Source organism: Oncorhynchus clarkii, chromosome 17 (assembly GCF_045791955.1).
Source record: "Oncorhynchus clarkii lewisi isolate Uvic-CL-2024 chromosome 17, UVic_Ocla_1.0, whole genome shotgun sequence".
Classification (NCBI taxonomy): domain Eukaryota; kingdom Metazoa; phylum Chordata; class Actinopteri; order Salmoniformes; family Salmonidae; genus Oncorhynchus; species Oncorhynchus clarkii.
Genome location: NC_092163.1, coordinates 36,498,497 through 36,515,528, shown reverse-complemented (window position 1 = coordinate 36,515,528; position 17,032 = coordinate 36,498,497). Strand labels below are relative to the sequence as shown.

Genomic DNA, 17,032 nt, shown 5'->3' with positions numbered 1-17,032 from the left:
TTATGGTAGAGTGGACAGACGGAACCCTCTCCTCACTAAAAGGCCCATGACAGCCCGCTTGGAGTTTGCCTAAAGGCACGCAAAGACTCTCAGACCATAAGAAATAAGATTCTCTGGTCTGATGAAACCAAGATTGAACTCTTGGCCTGAATGCCAAGCACCACGTATGGAGGAAACCTGGCACCATCCCTACAGTGAAGCATGGTGGTGAAAGCATCATGCTGTGTTGTTGTTTTTTCAGTGGCAGGGACTGGGAGACTAGTCAGGATTGATGCAAAGATGAACAAAGCAAAGTACAAAGAGATCCTTGATGAAAACCTGCTTCAGAGTGCTCAGGACCTCAGACTGGGGCAAAGGTTCACCTTCCAACAGGACAACGACCCTAAGCACACAGCCAAGACAATGCAGGAGTGGCTTCGGGACAAGTCTCTGAATGTCCTTGAGTGGCCCAGCCAGAGCCTTGAACTGGATTGAACATCTCTGGAGAGAGCTGAAAATAGCTGCTCAGCAACGCTCTTCTTCCAACCTGACAGAGCTTGAGAGGCTCTGCGGAGAGGAATAGGAGAAACTCCTCAAATACAGGTGTGCCAAGCTTGTAGCATCCTACCCAAGAAGAGTCAAGGCTGTATAATTGCTGCCAAAGGTGCTTCAACAAAGTCGTGAGTAAAGGGTCTGAATACTTACGTAAATGTTTTTTTTTTGTTGTTTTTTTTACATTTGCAAAAATTAGTAAAAATCTGTTTTTTATTTGTCATTATGGGGTATTGTGTGTAGATTGATGAGAGGAAAAAATGATTTAATCAATTTTAGAATAAGGCTGTAACATATCAAAGTGTGGAAAAAGTCAAGAGGTCTGAATACTTTCCGAAGGCACTGTATATACAGTACCAGTCGAAAGTTTGGACACACCTACTCATTCAAGGGTTTTTCTTTATTTTTAGTATTTTCTTCTTTGTAGAATAATAGTGAAGACATCAACACTATGAAATAACACATATGGAATCATGTAGTAATCAAGTGTTAAACAAATCAAAATATATTTTTGATTCTTCAAAGTAGCCACCATTTGCCTTCATGACAGCTTTGCACACTCTTGGCACTCTCAACCAGCCTCACCTGGAATACTTTTCCAACAGTCTTGGAGTTCCCACATATGCTAAGCACTTGTTGGCTGCTTTTCCTTCACTCTGCGGTCCAACTCATCCCGAACCATCTCAGTTGAGTTGAGGTTGGATGATTGTTGAGGCCAGGTCATCTGATGGAGCACTTCATCACTCTCTTTCTTGGTCAAATGGCCCTTACACAGCCTGGAGGTGTGTTGGGTCAAGAGTCCTGTTGAAAAACAAATGATAGTCCCACTAAGCGCAAACCAGATGGGATGGCTTATCACTGCAGAATGCTGTGCGTTGAATTCTAAATGAATCAGTGTCACCAGTAAAGCACCCCCACACCATCACACCTCCTCCTCCATGCTTCACGGTGGGAACCCCACATGCGGAGATCATTCGTTCACCTACTCTGCGTCTCACAAAGAAATCTCAAATTTGGACTCATCAGACCAAAGGACAGATTTCTATCGCCGTTCTAATGTTCATTGCTTGTGTTTCTTTGACCCAAGCAAGTCTCTTCATGTTATTGGTGTCCTTTAGTAGTGGTTTCTTTGCATTAATTCAACCATAAAGACCTGATTCACGCAGTCTCTTCTGAACAGTTGATGTTGAGATGTTGTATGTTACTTGAACTCTGTGAAGCATTTATTTGGGCTGCAAATTCTGAGGCTGGTAACTCTAATGAACTTATCCTCTGCAGCATAAGTAACTCCGGGTCTTCCTTTCCTTGGCATTCTCCGGTTGAGAGAATGCCAAGAGTGTGCAAAGCTGTCATCAAGGAAAAAAGTGGCTACTTTGAAGAATCTCAAATATAACATTGATTTTGATTTGTTTAACACTTTTTTTCTTAATACATGATTCCATATGTGTTCTTTCATAGTGTTGATGTCTTCCCTATTATATGTAGAAAATAGTACAAATAAAGAAAAACCCTTGAATGAGTAGGTGTGTCCAAACGTTTGACTGGTTATGTATGTAATTATTTTTTTAAACAAATGAATAAAAATGAAATATCTTTTCACTTTGACATTAGAGTATTTTGTGAAGATCAATGACAAAAATAAATCACAATGAAATGCATTTCAATCCCACTTTGTAACGAAACAAAATGTTTTTAAAAAACAAGGGGGGGGGGGGGGGTTCTGAAACTTTATCAGCTTGAGACCCAAATTAGAATTTGAACGTCCTCCTGTGACCCAAATCATCCTTCAACGACCCAAGTTAAAAATAAATAGTGTGTGATTATAGATGTATTCTCAAAACTCGGGACCCATGTATCACATGCCCAGGACCCTCTTTGGGTCCCAACCCATAAGAAACCCTCATATTAATTATAGTCTAGGTTGACTAGATCAAATACTATATGACCAAAATATATTATAGACTGTAAATCGGTTTACTCACTATATCAAAAATAATCTGACACCCATCAACCCAAAAAGGATGAACAAAATAACCATTGTGAACGTTTTGAAAAAGTATTGTGTGCAATTTATTGAATGATACTCTCTTCGTTATACAGTACATATTTGAACAAATGAGCTCTTTGAAATTGTATAAAGAAATCTACAACATTGTAAAAGATTAAGCGGTTCTCTGCATTCAGATTTAGTTCATATTTACAACAATGTGATTTTGATGAGCACATGGGGAATTACTAGCTGGTCCCAGATCTGTTTGTGCTGTGTTACAATGACCATAAGCCAAGACATCACAAAACAGATCTGGGACCAGGCTAGTGAATTACTTTATCATAGCATGTTCAACTTAGCATAGAACCAATTTACTCAATTAATTTTGTATTTCATAATATGCTTTAAATGTTACCAGAGTAGATATAGTCACAGTAATCATAGTAAATCTAATTTCATCTCAACCTTTTACACTAAACTGAAAACCCTGAAAAATACAGTCTAACTTGTATAGCATTATCAATAATGAACAAATCCTATTCAATAAAATATGTGCTTGTTTCATAAAATATTTCATTATTGTTTGTTATAGTGTCTCTCTTTTTTGCTTCATATCTCCTGTGGTATGAGTGTTGGTTCTTTCCCTCTCCCAACCCTTGTAGGCCAAAGGTACAAAGCAAAAGCGGACAGACAATTCAGGAGGGGGCTTATTTTTGCTTCGTAGGCCTTTGGACCAGGGAGTGGCATGACATGTACTCCTACCCTCGAGTACCCTATCTGGGCACCCCCTGAAATGTATTGTTGTATCCTAGCCTTGAGTCACATACTGTAAATCAGTTCAAAGTGACTTCAGTCTCACAGAAATGAGTTTGCTGTGAGTCCAAGTGAGAATGGCAAGTGTCCACCACGACAGTCATGTCTTCTAGAAGTTTGAAGATGTAGAAAAACGTTCAGGAAATGGCCCGTAGTCAGAATTCCATAGTTAACGCATCCAAAAAGATTGTTGACCACCCTAATATGTCACACTCACTAACAGCACAGATGAGTCGAGTCAAAACTGGTGATGTGAAAAACACTTCTGAATTGTAAGGAGATTAAGTGTGACAAGACAAACAGAATCGCTAAATGCAGTAAGGAATTGGAACATGGCCACACTTTACCAATATTGTAAAGCCTTGAAAATACCATTATAATAAACAAGAGCTGTGAATTATAAGACAGTCTAAAACGTCTCTTCCTTGTGGAGGTTTGCTACCAGTGCAGACCTACAACTCATGAGAATATCAAGTGAACACTTTTAATGCATGAAAACAGCATGGTCAAATGCGGTTTCATGGAACACATCAAGAAAGTGTACACTGTGTAATCTACACCAAAGGGACCATGATAAAGTTGTTGTTGTTGGTTTAAGAGTATTTCAACTGCCCTTCGTCAATTAGTCACTCAATTTCCTCTAAACAAAACAATGGCTTCATAATTTCAAGCAAAATGTGACATTGTGAATATCGACCAATCCAATACACCTGGGTAAGGCCTAGATCTAAATCGCCAAAACAAACGCTTAAAACATTATGTTTTAAAACACCTCAACACGTGTCATAAGATCTTTCATGCCTACAGAGAATCAGGAGATTGGTTAAACATCTTGAGGAAATTGGCCTAGGTGTGTCCCTCGGGTTTGTGTATTGGAGCAGTGGGTTGTTTAAAATGTATGAGACAAGCCTCTGCCGTAGTCTCTCAGGGACAGACAGTTGCTGTCATTTACGTATTCACGCAGATTAGAGCAGAAGTGGACTGCCTTTCGGTCATCCTGTAATAGCTTTTTTGTCCTTGACGCACTCCATCACTCTCTCTTTCTGCCTCGCACTCTCACCATATGCATATTACATTATTTCAATTCCTGTCAGGAACTGACTCAAATCGAAATAAAGCTGGCAGTGTTGACAGATCTCAGTTGTCTTTCCTCTGAAACTAACAGGATTATCCCTGATTAGTGCTTGGATGGGAAACCACCTTGGAAAACGGGTGTCTGGAAGTGGTTTTGGAAGGCCAGAAGGGGCCCGCCGGAGCCCAAGTGAAGTGATAGGGGGGGGGGACATCCATTCTTATCAGTATTGATACAGTCAGTTTCATGATTTTTTTCATATGACCATTACCCTGTTACCGACTTACAATATAAATTGCTTTGCGCAATCTAGCAGGCTCTCATATAGTGCTACAAATAACACTTGTTACCCCCATGTTCACGCTGCCTGAAGAAGACTCTTTTAGTCAAAATGCGTTGCAGTCGTGCGTTCTATACGTTATATACACTATAGGCCGATCTGCTCCTTGTACAGTATGTATTCGTTGTAAAAATGTTCTGTATCGTACTGGCCGCCTACTTGTTTTCTTTCTTGGCCTACCTTCCACTGCCCTCATCTCACCAATATGTTTTTATTATCATTTTTTAAAATTACCTTTATTTAACTAGTCAAGTCAGTTGAGGACAAATTATATTTACAATGACGGCCTACCCCAGCCAAACTCGGACGACCCTGGGCCAACTGTGCACCGCCCTATGGGACTCCCAATGTGGTGCAGCCTGAATTCAAACCAGCTCCTGCAGTGATGCATCTTGCACTGTACAGTGCCTTAGACCACCGCGCCACTCGGGAGCCTCATGTTATAACAGAATGCATCCAAGTCCAAGGCACTGGATTACAAAACACCAGAGAAACGAGTTGGAATGGTCCAGAATAAGCATGAAAAACAAATAGCCACGTCTAACTACATTGGCCACAAGAGCAAACCAAGAACACAACTTGTCAGACACACCAACCCCCTTCCTGGTAAATGATCAAATCACCAATGACAAGTGATTGTCACACAAAGCCTGGAGATGACTTATTCACAGAGAGGGAGCAGAGCCATTGACACCCCGCCGTTTACTGAGCAGAGCAAAGGGGGCCATCAGCAATTCAGGCAAACACACAACAGCAAACAATAGGCTGCAATCAAGACCGACCTTTTCCCAGGAGGGGGGATGATGGCCAATAAAGCCAGGCCTTTCCAATGCAAAGCCTGATGCTCAGGCTATTCTGTCACTGTGGTGGTGGGGAGAAAAATAACCCCAAAATGAGAAACGAGAAATGGAGCAACTAGCTGACAAGCAACCAGGCATATGGTTGGAATGACTTAAGTAAAAAAAAGTGAATGTCGTTTTTATTCAAGCGAACACATTGTATGTGTCCCATGTGGTGACCCGGGTGTTGCGAGCACCATCTTCAACAGACTGAGTCATTGGAACAACTGAGGAACCACTAATTAATGAGCAGGGAAAGGTAGTGTTTGTCGCCAGCAATATGGTGCAGGAGAACATGTTGGGGGGGATGGGAAGGAGAAATGGAAGAAAAGTCATTGGTTTTGACTCTGACATAGTGAAGATGTAGGTAGAGTTCCCTGTCACTACTGCACGCCCTAGCCATGTGTGGGGAAACCACGTGGATTTGGACAGAGAACATTCAATAGCAGTTGGTCATAGTGTGTGAGAGATAGAGAGAAGGGGGAGGAGACTGCATTCTTCAGTGTTTTGTCAAACAACAAGAAACAAACACAATGAACCAGTATCTGGCTACCACAAAAAGTCTTAATTAGCTATAAAAAAATATATTTTAAAACAGTACTGGTTGGAAATGTATGGTCGGAAGCATTTTTGTAATGACCAACTGTGAAAATGCTGTTCACTGGAAGTATACAGTTCACTCTGCCTTTTTTATAGAATTTGTCTCAAATTGCACCCTACTCCCTAAAAACAGTGCATTACTTTTGAAAAGTACTTTCAAAGGGAGTTCACTTTGTAGGGAATAGGGTGCCACTTGGGTCACACCCATGGCGTCTCTTCCCGCAACCATTGGAGTCTTTTAGAGAAAGCAACATATTTTTAGAGAAAAGGAAATGCTACACTAGCTACACTCTAGTAGCTCCGATGCTATGATTTAGTTACTAATGTTTTCGACAGCAAGCTGTCTTCATCAGAGTTTCATCATTTGAAAATCAAGAACTTTTGACAGGTACCCTCTAACAAATGTCCCCAAGTGGTGAATTAAATGCCATTGCATTTCAAAACGTATTGATCTCTCACACCCAGATAAAGAATGTATTACCGATATTTTCATTTGACAAAGTTAATATGTTTTGTTAGATGAGCGATTAGGCTACTTTTTAATCACTTGACTGGAATCATTCCATTTTCCACATTTACAGGCCCCTTGAGAGAGTGAATCACCTGATGGCTATTCATACCACACAGGGGGGTAAGAGAGCTTCCAACATGGTTTCACATAGTGCTACTGAAATAGTCTAAAGCAGTTTCCTCTCCTAGTCTCCTAATCCTTTCTCGAGTCTCCTCGAGTTGTGTCCTTTCCTTTCTCCCTCTCTTTTGAATAGGCCGCCTGGTCAGGAACTGTGACATGGGAAAAGCCATACAGTAGCACTGAATATGCAGTGCAGTGAATCACAGACCATTTACATGGGTATGTGCAGTGTGGAGAATAATTGAATACAACCACTGTCATTTAGCAGGCATTAGTCAAAGTTATTTGATGCTTAACCTCAAGTCCGAATTGGCCTTAGTTTCATTTGCTATCCTATAGATTTGAAATGGAATTAATGGTTGACGTGACTGAGATTTGAGGTGGAACTAACCACAACTTTCCCATGCATACCGAGTAGTGGTCCCATATGTGAAACACACCAGCATCTGTGCAAACTCATTTACAATATAAAAAACAGTGATGCCAAAACACCAAAAGGTGAATTGTAGAGAGGGAAGTTGAGGCAGAAGTTTGGGAGAGAAACCATTTTGAATTATATTGCTGCCGCAACAAGCTTGAGTTGCTAGAAGTACCTACTTTATAAAACCCACAGACTTTTGAAATGTTCAATGATAATCGCCACAATGATGCAGCATGATAACGTTGTTAAAAGTATCCTGAAATAACGAGGAAACAATAAAAACTCAATCACTTTTTGCCCAGTGGGACAGTTCTCTATGGTGGTCCTGTCTACGTTTTCCACAAAACCTGAATTATATTCAATTGATCTGATATACCTACACCATGGTTGTATTCATTAGGGAACAACGTAGCGAAACATTTTGCAATGGAAAATTAAACGAGAGTTTCCACCAGGTTTCAGTCTGTTTTTTCCCCCTGTGTGGTGCCTTATAAAAAGGACCGATTAGTAAATTCACAGACCAATGGAGACACATGTGAGTGCAAAGTGTTGTCACGGGACCGTGGACATTGTCACGGGACCGTGGACATTGTCACGGGACCGTGGACATTGTCACGGGACCGTGGACATTGGCTGATGAATACATCCTCAGACCAAAAATGGCAGAAAACAATATCTCAATGGAAAAGTAGGATCTTCAAACGTTATTCCAGTAAATATCGACGTGTGAGTAGTTCGAGTCGGTTATAAAGTACCGATTCTTTTTTTTTCATTATTATATCTTTAAAAAGGTTGGACAAAGACATACATTATGTTTTCAATAGATCTCACTTATATAAAGTTGTGGTATTTGACATGAAATACCCCAATCCTCTATTTCCGAATTCAGTTTTCAGTGCCCTGCTCTCCGAAACTGCTCACAAATCTAGAGCTGCAGGCAAGGGCTCATAGAAAACAGATGAACACAATGAAAACAAAAAAGCACCAGGAAGACATAAGATAGCTGTGGGTCTGATGCGTGCGTGTGTGTGTGTGTGTGTGTGTGTGCGCTCCTCCGAATAAGTGTGTGTACGTTTGACCGCATGGTGGTGTTGTGCAAACTATGAGTTGGCCAAGGCAAGGGAGAGGGAGGGGCATTGGAAAGCACAAACGCTTACTCTTGTCCGCATATTAGATCTCTTATAGCCAAGATACAGGTACATCTAAAATAGTCTTGATATAGTTTCTTAAGGAGATAATAATAATACCATCATCAACAACAACAAAAATGTCATCATTTGCGAAATACTCAAGAGTTTTGTGTGTATGTACTGGTATGTAGGCTATCTGCGGCGTTTTAAATGTGTGCTGCATTATGTCATGTTTCGTGTTTTGTGTGGACCCCAGGAAGAGTAGCTGCTGCTTTCGCAAGAGCTAATGGGGATCCTAATAAAATAACCCCAATAAAAGTTCTAAAAATAGTAACAAAGGCTGTGGTTTAGGTTTTTCCATTGCAGCCTCATGAGTGGAGACAAGCATTCCCCATATAGTCTACAGCCCAAAAGTTCTCTCTCTCTTTGTTTCTCACTCCATCTACTGTAGACTGGTGGCCACCAAGACCAGACGACCCTGCGTGTGGTGAAAAGACCCCAACCCTCCCTCTCTCCCTCCGCCATCATCCCTTCCTCCATCCCAGTTTCTCTCTCTCGCTCTCTCTCTCTTAGAGGCGAGTCTGGGCCTCAGGGACATAGATCTCGATGCTGTCGGCGCTCTCCGTGGCAGAGTTCTGCCGGACCGAGGCGGCCCTCTTGGCAGCCAGTAGGCGCTTGCGGGCCTCCGTCCGCTGCTTCTCCGCCGAAGAGGTGGACGAGGCGGAGTCGGCGCTCTTCTCGCGGCCCAGCACCGGCCTCCCCTTACCGGGCTTCTTTGGCACTGGAGGAGGGGCCTCTTTCTTGTCCTCCTGGTGGTGGTGGGCCACAATGGACGGAGTCAACCACAAGGGGGCAGAAAAGACATGGGAAAGAGAGACACAGGAGAGAGAAGGGGTTGGGTGGAGGGGGGAGAGATGAGAGAGTGAGAGGATGCAAGGCGTTGTTGCTGTAGGAAGAAAACCTTGTAACTCCATTAAAAGCTGTAACTCCCCCACTTTTAATATTTTATGACTTTAGGACCAAGAAAAAGTATTCAAAATAGCATCTGATTATTAATAGCTTTCGTGAAATGTATGTTCATACATGGTTTCAGTTTGTTTCAGTTTTGGAGATACAAGGTTTTATTCTGAAAGCAACGAAACAACGGAGGGTAATGCAGAGGTTGCAAAAAAAGAGCATTGTGAGTGTCATTTGATAAACGGAGATCTTTGACAGGGACATTTGATTATGGTGAAGCTTTCTACAACAAAATGTACAAGGTGGCTAACTTGACACAGGGCCAATTATATGGACAACACAGATAAAATACGTTGAATATAGGAGATTTAAGGTGACACTTTGTCAGAGTAGACGCTGAACAATACCTGTGTGAATAACATGACGAGGACATTAAAAAATGGTCACACTCTATTTGGCCGTACGCCATAAAAAAAGTGTCACTATATTCATATAACTTAAACAAGACATAACACATATCGATGCTGTTATGACGAACAGTTCAAATGAAGTGTATCCCATTGGATGAATCACACTGAATCTAATGCAATGTCCCTGCAGAAGTAGTGAAACGGAAACTGCATGAACTCAAAGCAGTTGAACCACACATCCACCCAACTGCTCTCACCAAAACATACTCCTTCCACTACAGTCAATCCAGCAGCCATCAAACTAACCGCTCCCTACACACGCGCGCGCGCGTGCACACACACACACACACACACACATCCAAGATAGAGCGAAAGCCAGGGCCGCATTCCATGACGTGATGCAACCTTTGCCATTGCCATGCAAGTTCGACTTCAGACCGGAGCATTTATTTTACCGCTGACATGCATGCTCAAAGGAGGGGCTTAAAAGCGCAGAAACAGTCCAAAACAAACTGCCCTCTTTGAGATTGAGCACCATGCATGTGTAAAGGGAGGTGGCTTCTCTCTAGCCCCCTTTACATTGGGCTGGGAAGCCCCTTTAAGTGTTCCCCTCACACAGGGAGGGGGAGAAGAGAGAGGGGAGATGGGGGGGAGGGAGGAGAGAGGCCAGTTTCGGCGGCTTTCCTACCCCAGTCTGGGCACTGGGCAGCAGGGGTGGGAAGTACCTTCCGCTCGGGGGGCGAGTGGGCCACGGCAGGGGACTGCCAGTCGCTGGACTTGAGTTGGTAGAGCTCGTCAAATTTGAGGCTGATGTCCTCGATGGAGAGCTGCAGCAGGTCCCAGAAGCCCGCCAGGTCCTGGGCTGTGGGCCGCGGGTTGGCGTTCACATTCTGGAGGGAGGGAGAAAAAAAAAAGAAGAAACAAAATGGGGGAGTAGGTGGGAGAGGGAGAAATAGTGAAAAAGAGAGCGAACGTTAGAGGGGGAGAGGGAAATGGTGAGGGAGAAAACAAGAGAGGGATATAGAAGAGGTTTGAAATTCATCCGAGTCTTGCTCTGTCCACTTTTGATACTAGAGGGAGCTGTCCTACAACACAATGTCAGTGAAGACCTCTGTCCCACTGAATAGATCCGCGTTTCCCAAACTCGGTCCCGGGGACCCCAAGGGTTGCAAGTTTTGGTTTTTGCCCTAGCGCTACACGGGTGATTCAAATGATCAACTCGTCACCAAGCTTTGATTATTTGAATCAGCTGTGTAGTGTTAGGGCAGAAAACAAAACGTGCACCCTTGGGTTCCCCAGGAACGAGTTTGTGTAAATCATTCTGTCGGGATGTGTAGATGTTGTCTGTCCTTGCACTCAAGTGTGCTACTGTATTGTCATTTGATATATGCCTCTGTAAAAACCTACGCTGCTGTCTTGGGGCAGGTCTTCCTTGAAAATATATATTTTTCCCTGCTTGATAAAGTATAAGAAGTCAAATGAAATAAAAAGCACCAAAAAAGTCCCTTAACGCAAGGTAGAATGACCACTTTACATAAGCAGTATACTGACTGTATAGTGACTTGGGTGGCACTCTGTTTTGCCGTGCAAGCTAAGTCTGTCAGAGTCTGACGGACGGCTTGACGGTCACACTTCCACTTGTTTTCTCCACCTGACCCACTCGTTCTGTGACTAATGCGCTACCAGACTATTCTTTGTTATGGTTGGGTCTCCCTGGTTATGGTCGGGTCTTGTGTGGCTCAGTTGGTAGAGCCTGGCGGTTGTGGGTTCAATTCCCACAGGGGACCAGTATGGAAAATGTATGCACTCACTTACTGTAAGTCACTCTGGATAAAAGCGTCTGCTAAAATGTACAATTTTTTTTTTAAATGCTTGCGTTTCCTGCCATCTGTTCAACTAGACTTAGTTCGAGGGACAGTTCTCGTTCTGTGGGATTTAAACACCACAACAATGTATGGTAGAACTAACTGTTTCCAGCTGAAAACTGTATGTATTGAGAGAAATTATCTGGATTCTGAATAACATTTCTCCTTCAAAAGGGACATGTTGTGTAATGATAGGGGGGGGGGGGGGGGGGGGGGATCCCAATAGGTAATTGTCCAATAAATACAAAAAAAGGTAGTCTTTATTTGTAGGATAGAATTTGTATTGGATGTCAGACCATTTCTTCTGAATATAGATGCCTTTTGATAGAATTATATCAGCAAAGCCCAAAGGTTCAATACACAACCATTAATGCAAAACATGAGTTCAACAATATGGTGGCATTAAAACTGACTCCCATTACAACCGACTCATTGAACACAAACCAGTACCCCTTTCTACAACGATACGCACACTGAACTTTATGACCGCATGATCACTATTCAGAAAAACGGTGTTAACATCCATGGATTCTTGGTCCTCTGTCTGAATAACTGCACGTCTAGATCTCATTTGAGAGAACGTAAAACATTCAGTCAATGATGACACTGAATTCCCCTGAGAATAGGCTACAAGAGGACGCAACCAACAAAATGCAGTCGTTTGCCGAACGTCAGTCTTATCCTATTGATTGGGGCTGTCATAGTCGGAGTCCACTGTACTGAGATCATGAGATCAGTGGAATGATGGGATACAGAGAGACGTGTCTGACTTTTTAAGGGTGCTTAACCCGTCAGGTCGGGGAAAAGCCCAGTCAATTAATTTTCCATTAACCTTACTGCCTGTTAGCATTCAGCTTGTCACTTAGCTAATGCTAATCTCGCAGTCGCATTTCATGTGGCATGTGCTTGCCTAATGATGTGATGTGTGTACGATCAGATGTGGATTTTTTTTTGTTGTGTGCTTTTTTGTAATGTCTGGTTATTTGATGTGTGTGTGTAGAGTATGGAATAGTATTGTTTTGTCTGGTAATGTGGTGATATTGTTTTGTCTGGTGATGTTTTTGTAGGGTAGTGTTGTTTTGTTTTGTGATGTTGTTGTGGTGGCAAAACAAACATTGTTTGGTCTAGTCAGTTGATGTTGTTGTCACCGGGTAGTATTGTTTTGTCTGTTTATGTGATGTGTGTATGGGTGAGTTGGAATATGCAGAGGTGATTACTTACCAAGTTTTGTTCACACAGCCCTCTGAACTGCTCAAATTTCTTGGTCATGAGGAGCTGAGCACTGCCCACTGCACTGCGGACCTTCCCCAACACTGCAGATAACAAACACACACACAGAGATTGACTCAAACAGACAAGACAGACCAGACACATTTTGCTGTGCATTTGGAATACAACGCTAATCAATGGAGCGCCTTGAATGTCTATTGTTTCACTCAGGAATGAAACCCTAAACTAGGCTAATGGTAATAAACTCTTCCCATAGCTACTGATGTGTATCAGGTCTTACTGTACATCCATTTCCGTACTGTCTCAAAAACAACAAGACAGTGTTCTTGCCATGTACTGAGTAAATACTTAGAACACTACCATCTTGAGAGAGATGTGGTTGTCTACACACTTCCCCCTGTCTGTACAACTACATTGAAAGCTAGCACACAAGGGAATCTGTGAAAAGGATTTGTCACACAGGGAGAAACGAGATGATTTGCGAGGGAGAGCAACCTGTTTTAACAGGAACATTACATTGTAACAGCAAAACATGCCAACAACGTTACCAAAATGAACCCCAAGCTAATGTTGGGCGTCTAGACTAGAGGTGGATGTTAATTAAGGCCATGTCAAAATGACCATGTCAGAATGACTCCATAAGAGGGCAACACGAGAGGATCACAATGTCTTTATGACGTGGTTTTACTGCTGCGTCAGAAGTAGAACGAACATCTGCATTGGTGAAATCTGACCATTGGATGATGAGGTTATGGAATTGAGAATAGGGACCAGCGGAACCAGGTATTTTTCCATGGTCCTGCAGTAATCCGATTTGATGTCGACTCGATCTTACCAACAGTGAGAGAAATGCACATGTGAGCACGCATACACTGTGCACGCGCAGATACACACATGCTTGACCTTGGCTGGTTCTTGGTTTGGGGCGTGCTTGACTGAGATGATGTGTCAGGACTGTGCAGTGTGTGTGTGTGTGTTTGAGTGTGTGTGTGTGTCTCAGGCCTAATCTCTCTTGTGTGCTGTGTCAGCCTGATGTTGAGGCGTTAATATTATCTGGGTCTGTAATTCGGTCCAGAGTAGATTAGTGTAATTCTAGTATAACAGGTCTGTCTGTGTGTTAGCCCCAGGTATTACTGCCTCATCCACTGCAGTGTGTGTGTGTGTTTGTGTGTGAATCCTGTGGTTGAACCCTACTTCCAAGGCTTTGAACCTTTGGATCGAGTCAGTTCAGGTCTAACCACTATCTAGATCAGTTCATCCGCATGGTGTGGATGTTAGTGGGTGCTCTTTCATAAAGAATAGGCTACATTATGTCATCTCAGAAAAACTTTGCATAGAGTTGAGTTAGGGAGAGGTTTGTCCCGGAGCATAGTCTGTTGTCAGGGTATGACCTACTTTCTGATAAGTTCATGATCATTATGTCTGCACAGGAGCAAACATTTTCAAATGAAAGCGGTCAATGATAGTTGTAACTAGGGTAGGCAATTGTTTGTATATGTCTTGCAAGAATAGAACGATTAGTTGTCTTACCCTCCTCTGAGAGCTGGTTGTCTTTGGTCTCTTGCTCCATCTGCTGGCACCAGCCCTCCATGCGGCCCGTCTCCGCCTGCAGCAGCTTGAGGAACCAGTGGCCGTCTCGCCGGCAGGCAGGGCCTGGAGGGGGCACCGCGTTAGGGTTCCCGCTGCCGCTATTTCCGTTCCCGCTCTCCAGCCAGGGGTCCGGAGGGGGCAGAGATGAGGGGTCCAGGGCCGGGTCCATGCTCTCGGAGAAGGAGTCGGAGGAGTCGGACCGTGTGGTGGAGCGGTTGAGGATCTGCCGAAGCGGAGGTGGCGACGTACTGGTGTCAACGGTGGGATTTGATCCGTTGCCCTTGCTGACCTGGCCGCTGCACGGGGGTGAGGCCATGGATTGGCAGGCGCTGTTGACCATGCTCTTCTTCTCGGCGGCGGGCTTGGCGTGGGAGTTGGCGTGCGAGTTGATGGGAAGGTCCTGTGTGTCAGAGTCTGTCTCCTGCTTGGAGGCCATGCTACTGGAGCGACTGTGCCTGAAAAAAACCCCACACAAAACAGTGAGAAAATAAAGTGGTCAATGTTCCATCAATATCGATGGCAAAACAGACAATGCATCTCTAATAATGTTATTCTGTCAAAACAATGGATAAGTAACACCAACCTGCAATCAAAAGCCAACCAAACCAACCCCAACTGCTTCGGTAACTGAGCCAACCATCCATAACAAAGACTAGAGGACAAAAATACGACCTAGCCTTTTCCTGCTGCCAAAAAAACCAAGGAATGTTCTCAACGCCAGCCACAACATCCTCTACTGATCAATACAGGTATAAACAGAAGACGGATATCGATCACAGTGTAGCGTTGCCTTGTCGACATGATGCGGTGGTGCACTCAGCTTGGAGGCAGTAGACAGGAGACACAGAACATAGCCTAAATCATAGAGATGGATAGAGAGCATACCACACAGTTGACACCGTTAAAATGGTGAAAGCCCTCCATTGCACTGCACATGCCATCGCAGTCTTTTGTGGCAAGTTCGATCTCTATCCATCTCTATGACTCATCACGTGAACTGGTAAAGGGCTTGGCTGGGGAATGGTATGTTAGTGCAAACCCTGACCTTTGTCGGGACCTTGGCTACAACGCTACCTTCCGATTGAAGTGAGAGAACAGGAAACGCCAAACAGGGGAATGGACGTTCATCTGTGGAAATATTATGGATACTTGGCAGTCTGAATATCCATGGTTAAGAATAGGATAATAATAATAGATGGGAAGGGAGGTAAAATACATACTTTAATTGTTGGTATGGGGTGCCAATAAATAGCATTTATGTTTTAATTAGAAATAGGACTAGGAGGTGGTGTTTTGAAAATGAGTATGTTATCGGTGGACATTCCGGTATAGAAGCTCTTAGTTTAGGCTCTGTCTAAGATATCAAATGATAGAGGCCACATTCAGATGTATTCAAATAGTGAGATAATTCTGACAACCAACTGGTATTTGCAAAACAGCATGAAAGCTAGGAGGGAGGTCAAAGAGAGGGAACAAAGGGGAGTGAAGCCGAGTGTGGCATGCGAAGACTTCCTGGCATTCAAAATATTGCGAAACTATGTAAAACTACATGACAAGTACTACGCTACAGAACTACAGAATGACTTTCAAATGTTGCATGCGTCATTGTAAAATAGCTTATGTAAATATCGTATGCTCTTGGCAATATAGAAGGTGTGTTACTGTTTTCTCACATTATGTATATTTTCTCAGGGTCTACATCAAAATGGCCCCTCGGAAATGAATATATTTAGGCAACATTTTATTGTGTGGAGGAGAAACGAACGGGAGTCACAAACGGGACAGGAAGTGCACTTACCAGCCGTCGTCCGCCTGGATTCCGATTGACTGGAATCTGGCCAATGGCGGTGGCGGTGTCTCCTCTCGCTGGACTTCCTCCTGAATGCAGTCAACCTAACAACCGATCAAAAAAACAGTATTCAATACAAAACATTTGTCACCTGGAAAAGGTTGATTCCGGTAGAAAATCTGTGGTGCTCCAGGTCATATTTTTTTGCAGTCGATCTGCGCGCCTGCTACTGTATATAATGTTTATGTGGTTCCAGAGACAGTAAACACTTCTGCAGGCATTGTGAGATCTGACCATTTGCATCGCGCAAAAAAAGAACCAGCTGCCTCATTCTAGAGACAGTCTGAAAAAAAAAATAATGAATATTAAATAATTAAGTGAAAGCATAATGTTTTCCCCAGGCAAGGATGGGGAGAACTCTGAGTTTTTCATTTTCCAGATGGCACTTTTTCAAAACTCTAATTCAGCATGCCCCATATGAGCTGTAAGCATAAGAAAAATACATGTTTAATTAGCACAGTTCCCTGTTTGTTTATTCTTTAAAATTATCAATGGTTAGGTTAAATAGCCTCCAGCAGCCCAATGGTTGCACGACAGTCCATTGCTGGACCTAAGCCATACTGCCAAACTTGTACCACAGACACACTTACTCTAGCTTTTTACCTCAAACACTAAGAAACATACTGTGATATTACTGAATTTAATGAAACGTTAATGACTCCACTGTAACACCACTGACAATACCATAATGTCACCGACAGTACTTTAACGTCACTTTTATATTACCGTAACGTCACTTTTATATTACCGTAACGTCACTTTTA

The 17,032-nt window shown here is 43.0% G+C and overlaps 1 protein-coding gene across 2 annotated transcripts in view; it reads right to left on the bottom strand.

Moving 5' to 3' along the window:
- Window positions 1–8,880: 8,880 nt before the first annotated feature.
- The window catches only part of LOC139369721 (discs, large (Drosophila) homolog-associated protein 4b), a 45,058-nt gene continuing 36,906 nt past the window's right edge, over window positions 8,881–17,032 (bottom strand). For both annotated transcript variants that reach the window (XM_071108981.1, XM_071108980.1), the window contains 5 exons: window positions 16,218–16,312; window positions 14,360–14,874; window positions 12,821–12,912; window positions 10,460–10,624; window positions 8,881–9,176 (listed from right to left, as the gene is read on the bottom strand). In XM_071108981.1, the coding sequence (XP_070965082.1) occupies window positions 8,937–9,176; window positions 10,460–10,624; window positions 12,821–12,912; window positions 14,360–14,874; window positions 16,218–16,312 (1,107 nt within the window). In that variant the 3' untranslated portion in view covers window positions 8,881–8,936. The remainder of the gene's footprint in view (window positions 9,177–10,459; window positions 10,625–12,820; window positions 12,913–14,359; window positions 14,875–16,217; window positions 16,313–17,032) is intronic.